Source organism: Pleurodeles waltl, chromosome 4_1, assembly GCF_031143425.1.
Source record: "Pleurodeles waltl isolate 20211129_DDA chromosome 4_1, aPleWal1.hap1.20221129, whole genome shotgun sequence".
NCBI lineage: Eukaryota > Metazoa > Chordata > Amphibia > Caudata > Salamandridae > Pleurodeles > Pleurodeles waltl.
The window spans coordinates 789949437-789958850 of record NC_090442.1 but is presented as its reverse complement, the minus strand read 5'-3'; the positions used below and the strand labels follow the sequence as shown (position 1 = coordinate 789958850).

At 43.9% G+C, this 9414-nt stretch overlaps 1 protein-coding gene across 1 annotated transcript in view; it reads right to left on the bottom strand.

The window, feature by feature from the left end:
* Window positions 1–488: 488 nt before the first annotated feature.
* Window positions 489–9414, bottom strand: part of LOC138288586 (natterin-3-like) — a 90104-nt gene continuing 81178 nt past the window's right edge. Inside the window, exon 4 of the mRNA XM_069230087.1 lies at window positions 489–2256. Coding sequence (XP_069086188.1) covers window positions 1183–2256 — 1074 coding nt within the window. The 3' untranslated portion in view covers window positions 489–1182. The remainder of the gene's footprint in view (window positions 2257–9414) is intronic.

Sequence of the window (9414 nt, the reverse complement as noted above, 5' to 3'; positions counted from 1 at the left end):
GACCGGATATCCATCACTGTTGTGACGGAGTAACCCAACTGTCCGTTTCTAAATCAGGCTCATAATCAGTAACAGTGCTGGATTTGTATTGAGATGTGCTGTATCACTGCATCCAGTTTTTGGATGAGTCATTTCAGCACGTCAAACATGGTTGAATTTGTCACTGGAAAAGGGCCCAGATTACTGGATTTTTTTGCAGTAAAATTGATTTCCGATTTCTATATTGCGTAGGGATGTTATAATATTATGGTGGTTTACATAGTTTTTGTACAGATCCCTACGGCGTTGGTAATGCAGGGCGTAAAAAAAGCAGATTCGTATTCCCAATAAATTTAGAATGAGGGATTTTGAGGTAATGATGGACATTGGCAGCAATTTGGTTATTACATATCTCTAAGATTCCTGCAGACCAGAGCAGCAACACCGCAATGAAAACAGAAACGTTACAATCTACAAGCATCCAAAGGGGTGGTTATAGCAGGGTATAAAAAACGCAGTAACGCATATGTGTACAAATATTATTTTTATTTTGGAGCTGTGACATTACATCCTTCTGCAGTGCTCGCAGTACCCTCACTGCCTCATCTAGGAATTACCTCATTACCATGACTATGAAGCACAAGTCTAAGAACATCATAAACATTGTATGCTACTCTGTTTGGTGATCCTCAGTGCAGGTGCTGTGATGTGACATGTTCTAAATAAAAAATGCTTTGTATTGTTATTGTTATTCTATCCCATATGCATATGAGTGAAAGGGTTGTCACGCAAGCCTGGAATAATTGTCAACTTGGGAGAGGGCACAAAATGGGTATACTGGAACCTGGCTACAACTGTATATTATTGAGAAAGGAAGCATTTGGAGGTCATGTGTCAGATAGTGATTTTGCAGTCTTTCGATTTCTCCTCAAATTCTTATGAATCTGTTATGCCTCGAGTTAATCATGCACGGGGTCTGCCAATAACAAGACAGCCTTTGGCTCTGGCCTTTCACAAGCACCCTTTTAGCACAGAAGGGAGGTGTTAAGACTCCTGCATTGAATGACTGATGCTTTCTTGGCTTAGCAGTTTTAATTAGAAATTGTATCGTGTCTAGAGAGCGAGTGGACCAATCAAAGGTCATTTCAAACACCTAGCTACTCTGAATACGCAGTCTTGACTGCTCATGACGGGACTATGTTGTCATTCAGAAATGAGGTGGCAAGCTTTAACCAGAATCTCAACTCCATCATACCCAGTGGCAGTGTACACCCCTTGGATAGTGGTGCTGCGTATTTCCCCATCAAGGTAGGTGCGACACAGCGTTGCATGATAGGGAATGCTTGCAGTAATTTTCCTTGCCTGTAAGACCAACTCACACACATGATTGGGTGGGACGGATACCTCTATTTTTTCATCAAACATTTTTGCTTGTGTTGTCTTCAGGCTCAACCTCTCTAACCCTTGAAACGACTCATCAAATATGATGTCTCTCTTTTCACTGGCTGTTTTGAGTGGAAATTGTGCCCTGAGATGTAAGGACACCCCAGCTTTAACACCACGGTCGGTATCCCAGTGGTGATGGTAGGTGATCTCCTTTTGGAACGTGGCTGTTCTCTTCACTTCCTGGCCACTCCTGTTTTCCATAATGGATTCATCCAAGATTGTAAATGGCTGATATTCAACTGTACCCTTCTTCATCTCGTATTGCACATTTGATATGCTTTCAGTGTTGTAATCCCTACAGACAGTGAGAACCTCATACAATTTATAACAGTATTCTTTTCCATCACAGGGTAGGAAAAATGCCTTAAATTTTGAGACAACTTTTCCTAAACCATACTCATTCCTCCCGACAAAAGTATCGACTGCAGGATTGCATCTGATAGCATTATTAGGAACAGAACCCCAAGAGTCTGCTTTCCATTCTAACCGCTCAAAATTACTCTCATTTACCAATATTTTAAAGACGGGGGTCTGGTGTTCCTTATCAGACATGGAATAGAAACAATAAGGGCCTTTACTTGGAGTGTAGTAGCCTATAGTGACACCTAAACTAACATAGTCTTTACGAGCGAACGTCTCATTTTGAATTGACACAGCCCCATCAGGAATCTTCCCGTTCCAGTCCACCCACTTCAGGTTTCTGCAATCATTAAACAGGATTTGCCCGTCAGTGGATTCTGCAGTTATCGCAAGCTGACTGGAGCTATGTTCTCCTGAGGCAACATCCGGAGAAGTGGTGAGCGCGTCACGTAACTGAGCAGCCAGAAGCGTCTGGATTTTCGAAGGATCATATGCGGAAAAGAAATAGGAAAATGTTAGCAGAATGAAGAAAACAATTGTTGAATGTACAAAATAAAAACACATTTGTTACAATTATTAAGATTAATGCAGGTTAGCCACAGTGGAATTAGTAGAAAACTGAATAGCAATATTTCTTCACAGTTTTCATGCATGTGTTTGTATTATCAAATGGTTAGTTTTCTAGGTATAGAAAAGAACCAACATGGTAAGGTTTGTCCCAAAATGCTGATGCTGGTCAGATTCTGATTCCGCTCGGTGCGTGTTAATATAGTGAGAAGCAGATGCAACAGGTCCTGTAGTACACAAATGAGCACACATCTCCTAAACCTAATTAGTACTATGATCTGTGAAGTAGCTGATACTTACTTGGTGCCAAATCATAAGCAGACATCCTGGCCATCGAGGAGTGGGGGGGTTAGACTTTCTTTAACTGATTCACAAAGGTCCTCTGCACTTGTGGCGGAGGTACCACAATCACGCAGGAGCTTCCGCCCTCGGGATGACATTTCCACAATGAGAATGAAATTCCACCAGAGTGCAGAGACTCCCCCATGACTGCAGGGCCTCTGCCACGAGTGCAGAGGTCCTTTGTGAATCAGGCCCGATAACTTCTTCAGTTTTCAATATGCAATATATCAGAGATTCTTAATACAGAGGCACAGTGGTGGGCGACACAATTTAAAAGTAGTGGGGCAGTTGGAGGAGATACGGGGAGAGCACGCGTTGGAGAGCCACAGGGTTTTTAATAATAAATAAATAAAAATTACTTAACTGGTGCTGCCGGCTGCCTCACGCTCCTCTGCTTTCTGATCCCAGCAGTCCACGGGACAGGTTCAGAGACTCCCTGTGCAATCCCTTCACTACTCTCATGCTATTACCAAGCATGAGAGCAGTGTGGGGATTGGCCTGAGCAGGCTGGTTTACCGCTTGCTGACGACAGGGAGTCTGTGCTTTTTCTCCAACCAGGCTGTCAAATACAGCTGGGGTGGAGAAACCTAAGTGCGCAAGTCAGTTTGGCCGGCCGTCTGCTCACTTAAGTGCACTTCACTCCACTCCTCCTCCTCCCTCCCATGGCCCAGTTCCACTCCTTCCTGCACACACTGGCTAATTAAATATTGCTTCATTTTTCAGCTGCTGGTTCTTAGCCAGTGGGATGACGCTTCTCTGCTATTGCAGAGGAGCCGCGGCTGCAGAGGCAACAGAAAATTGAAGCTCATAGTGCTCTGTTAAAACAACCCAACAATACTTTGCAACTATGCAATAAAGGAGTTTACAGCAGCTTTTTTTACTAGATTATTTGATCAGCCTCATTTAGCATCTTAACTCCTCAACTGTGGGTTGAGGGGCTGGGATGCTGAATGAGAACCAGTGTATACTCACACTCCGGGGGGGATTAATTCCTCTATTAGGGAAGAATCTAACCTCCTAATTAATAAACACAAATACTTTTGAAAACGGAACCTTTAAAGATGGCTTAACGTAAGCCTGTGGTTCCCAACCTGTAGTCCAGGGACCCCTGGGGCTCAGCAAAGTCTCCTAAAGGGGGTCCACGACTGCTTAGAAACTTAAACAATATTAACCAATTCGATCCCCTGCTTTCAGTAATGACTGAGTGGGGGTGGTCCTGAGATTCGAATAATGATTCATTGGGGGTCCCCACCTTCCAGTAATGGTAAAGTAGCGGTCCACAGAAGTCAAAAGGTCGGGAACCACTGATCTAAGCTCATTCATTAAAGTTAGCAAGTTAAGAATACCAAATATGTATCGTACTCCTCCATTTATCTAATTACCCTCATCTAGATCAACCTCATATGCTGTTCTAATTGTTACTGATCTTGTTTCCTACACTCCAAAGTAATCGCAAAGTGTCCTAAAGCACTTTATTAAACTTCACAAGTAAATAACTAAATTAAAATGTAGCTTGTGTGTTCGTTAGTGTTGTGTTTTATTTTTATTTTTGGGCAACATTAATAAAAAAGCTCAAGTCTGCATTACAATAATGTAAAGCGTTTCCTGTAGCACAATATGATACTGTTAAATAGCTGGATATGGTTGTGACACACAGGGCTCTTGGACACTGTAAAAAAAAAATTCTCCACCATGAAGTCTTTATTGATTTTTACAATTCCTAAAAACAACTTATACAACATGACTTATGCATATAAGTATTTAAGAAATCAATGAAGGGGTATAGGAAAGTACCATCTTGCCTGGCATGTTGCCCCCATTTTCACTGTATGTATGTTTGTTTTTGCCCTTGTGTCACTGGGATCGTGCCAGGCAGGACCCCAGTGCTCATAATGTATGCCCTGTATGTGTTCCCTGTGTGGTGCCTAACTGTATCACTGAGGCTCTGCTAATCAGAATCCCTGTGTTTATGATCTCTCTGCTTTTCACAATTGTCACTACAGGCTAGTGACTATCTTTAAACCAATTCTCATTGGCACACTGGAACACCCTTATAAAGCCCTTGTATATGGTACCTAGGTACCCAGGGTATTGGGGTTCCAGGAGATCCCTGTGGGCTGCGGCATTTCTTTTGCCACCCATAGGGAGCTCAGACAATTCTTACACAGGACTGCCACTGCAGCCTGAGTGAAATAACGTCCACGTAATTTCACAGCCATTTTTCACTGCACATAAGTAACTTATAAGTCACCTATATGTCTAACCCTCACTTGGTGAAGGTTAGGTGCCAAGTTACTTAGTGTGTGGGCACCCTGGCACTAGCCAAGGTGCCCCCACATTGTTCAGGGCAAATTCCCCGGACTTTGTGAGTGCAGGAACACCATTACACGCGTGCACTACATATAGGTCACTACCTATATGTAGCGTCACAATGGTAACTCCGAACATGGCCATGTAACATGTCTAGGATCATGGAATTCCATGCATCCCCGGGTCTCTAGCACAGAACCCGGGTACTGCCAAACTGCCTTTCCGGGGTCTCCACTGCAGCTGCTGCTGCTGCCAACCCCTCAGACAGGTTTCTGCCCCCCTGGGGTCTGGGCAGCCCAGTCCCAGGAAGGCAGAAAAAAGGAATTCCTCTGTGAGAGGGTGTTACACCCTCTCCCTTTGGAAATATGTGTGAAGGGCTGGGGAGGAGCAGCCTACCCCAGCCTCCGGAAATGCTTTGATGGGCACAGATGGTGCCCATCTCTGCATAAGCGAGTCTACACCGGTGCATGGATCCCCCAGCCCTGCTTTGGCGCACAACTGGACAAAGGAAAGGGGAGTGACCACTCCCCTGACCTGCACCTCCCAGGGGAGGTGCCCAGAGCTCCTCCAGTGTGTTCCAGACCTTTGCCATCTTGGATTCAGAGGTGTTGGGGCACAATGGACAGCTCTGAGTGGCCAGTGCGAGCAGGTGACGTCAGAGACCCCTCCTGATAGGTGCTTACCTCTTTCAGTGGCCAAGCCTCCTTTCTCAGTAGCCAAATCTCCTTTTCTGGCTATTTAGGGTCTCTCCTCTGGGCTATTCCTCAGAAAACGAATGCAAGAGCTCACCAGAGTTCCTCTGCACTTCCCTCTTCGACTTCTGCCAAGGATCGACCTGACTGCTCCAGGACACCTGCAAAACTGCAACAAAGTAGAAAGATGACTACCAGCAACATTGTAGCGCCTCATCCTACATGCTTTCATGATTGTTTCCTGGTGGTGCATGCTCTGAGGGCTGTCTGCCTTCACCCTGCACTGGAAGCCAAGAAGAAATCTCCTGTGGGTCGACGGAATCTTCCCCCTGCCAACGCAGGCACCAAACTTCTGCATCACCTGTCCTCTGGGTCTCCTCTCATCCTGACGAGCGTGGTCCCTGGAACACAGGAGCTGGGTCCAAGTGTCTCCCACAGTCCAGTGGCCCTTCTGTCCAAATTGGTGAAGGTAAGTCCTTCCCTCCCCACGCCAGACAGCAAACCTGTGTACTGTGTGATTTGCAGCTACTCCGGCTTGTGTGCACTTTTCCAGGACTTCCTTTGTGCACAGCCTAGCCTGAGTCCCCAGCACTCTGTCCTGCATTGCTCAACTCTCTGAGTTGGTCTCCGACATCGTGGGACCCTCCTTTATGACTCTGAGTCAACCACTGTCCTCAGGTCTTCTAAGTGCCTGTTCCGGTACTTCTGCGGGTGTTGCCTGCTTCTGTGGGGGCTCTCTGAGTTGCTGAGTGCCCCCTCTGTCTCCTCCTTCAAGCGGCAACATCCTGGTCTTTCCTGGGCCCTAGCAGCACCCAAAATCCTCAACTACGACTCTTGCAGCTAGCAAGGCTTGTTTGCGGTATTTCCGCGTGGAAACACTTCTGCAACCTCCAGCAGGCCGTGAACATCTTCTCACCAAAGGGGAAGTTCCTGGCACCATCCGTTGTTGCAGATTCTTCGGCTTCTTCCACCGGAGGCAGCCCTTTGGCACCTTCATCCGGGGTTTAGTGGGCTCCTGCCCCCCCTGGACACTTGCGTGACTCTTGGACTTGGCCTCCTTCCTTTACAGGTCCTCAGGTCCAGGAATCCGTCTTCAGTGCTTTGGTAGCATTTGTGGTTCTTGCAGAATCCCCTATCACAACTATACTGTCTTTCTGGGGTAGTACGGTAACTTTACTCCTACTTTCAGGGTCTTGGGGTGGGGTATTTTGGACACCCTTATTGTTTTCTCACAGTCCCAACAACCCTCTACAACCTCCCATAGGCCTGGGGTCCATTTGTGATTCGTATTCCACTTTTGGAGTACATGGTTTGTGTTGCCCTTAGGCCTATGTCTACCTATTGCATCCTATTGTGATTCTACATTGTTTGCACTACTTTTCTTACTGTTACTTACCTGTTTTGGGTTTGTGTACATATAATTTGTGTATATTACTTACCTCCTAAGTGAGGGTATCCTCTGAGATACTTTTGGCATAATGTCACTAAAATAAAGTACCTTTATTTTTAGTAACTCTAAGTATTGTGTTTTCTTATGATATTGTGCTATATGATATAAGTGGTATGGTAGGAGCTTTGCATGTCTCCTAGTTCAGCCTAAACTGCTTTGCCATAGCTACCTCTAACAGCCTAAGCTGCTAGAAACACCTCTATTCCACTAATAAGGGATAACTGGACCTGGCACAAGGTGTAAGTACCACAAGGTACCCACTATAAGCCAGGCCAGCCTCCTACAAGGGGTAGTCTGAAAAGTAAGGTTTCTAATATGTGTGACCCAATGGGATAAGATATTTCTTTTTATCCTCTGAGAATATTTAATCTTGTCAAATAGTATCACTGAGTCGGCAGGAAACGTTATTCCATGAAGACTGTAGGTCCTATATATCTAAAAAAGCAAAGGGAATCAAATTGTTTAAAGTATATTACAGTCCCTTAAGATTTACTGCACCATATTGAAGCACTTTTTAATCAGGTATTTAACTATGGAGGTTTGATATCTTTTTTCATGGTTGTGTCACACTCATGTCTGCAAAAGGAAACCACAGTTTCAAAAACTCATTCAGCTCACATCCCAAATGGAGGTGAAACCCCGATATAGGGCCTGATTTAGATATTTCAAAACAAAATTCTCCCGATCCCTCCCTTTGTTGATACTGATTTAGATATTGTCAGATGGGTTACTATGTCACCACGGTGACGGAAATCCCGTCCGCTGAAATCTAAATCCCATAGATTTAAGAAGACGGGATATCCATCACTGTTGTGACGGAGTAACCCATCTGCCCGTATCTAAATCAGGCCCATAAGCACTGGATTTGAATTGAGATGTGCTGTATCACTGCATCCGGTTTTTCGATGAGTCATTTCAGCACGTCAAACATGGTTGAATTTGTCACTGAAAAAGGGCCAGGATTACTGGATTTCTTTGCAGTAAAGTTGATTTCCGATTTCCATATTGCGTAGGGATGTTATAATATTATGGTGGTTTACATAGTTTTGTAGAGATCCCCAAGGTGTTGGTAATGCAGGGTGTAAAAATACCAGATTTGAATTCCCAATAAATTTAGAATGAGGGATTTTGAAGTAATGATGGAAATGATGCAGCCGCGGCTGCAGAGGCAACGGAAAATTGAAATGTTCGAGAACTTTTTGATCATCTCATCTACTAAGATTCCATTTCATAGCTTTTAGCCTCTGTTGGCTTTTACAGAAGGGCACTGTTGCAATGTGTGTGCCCATTTTGGGTCCTGGCAACGCTCCTCCTAGAGTCTTAACCCGTATCCCACTGATGATGCCAAATCCATCTTGTGATGCTTGTGTTCCAATGGAGAGTAAGTACAGCCTGGCAGATTGGCTGAAGTTCACATGGTTGTTCCCATCTGTGATACCACAGAGAGGCTAAAATGGTGGATTTGCTCAAGCATGGCCTTCTATAATTTGTTTGGTGCCTTGTGAGAATCCAACACAATTGTTATGCTTGTGGAAATAATTGCATCGAAACTTTAACATAGCAACTTCTGGAGACAGATTGTCCTGGAATACATTTCAGTAGTTTCACTACGCTAATGTGGCACATGAAATATAAATATAAATATGTCAATGGCTAACCTAAAGTTTTCTTACTTAGTAAAGGTGGTAAATGGATTAAACAGAGAGCTGAGCAGCGGCATCATACAGGGGCATATCTAGCGATGAAATTGTCAATCCCTATAATACTGTTTGCCTTACAAATATTGTGAATTGCTTCTTAATGAGTGTATGTATGTCCGTGCATGCATGATCGCTTTAGCTGTGTCTAAATTGAATATCTGGTGATTTATTTCCCTTTATCGGTGAAAACATACTTATCTTTAATGTCTAAGTAAACAATCAAGCCTTCAATAGAGGGTCATTGGAGGTCAACATTTGTACATACCACTTTAAATGATGTAGCCAGGGTTAAGAGGTTATGTGATGTCACTTCTACACAACTGGAGAGGGCACAGAAACTATACCTGAATATAGAATTCATTGTATCTGCTACAAAAGATCTGATGTATAAATGCTGCCGTGTTGCAGTGTTATGGGATTTTTTCTAGCTATTTACTTTTTCTGCCTATTTCTTATTTGTAATGATGCTTTCTTATTAAAGCCACTAAAGCACTATCTTCATATATACATTACTTGACACCCCAATTACTGTGTTTTCGGCAATAACAATTTTATTATTCTTAACAAT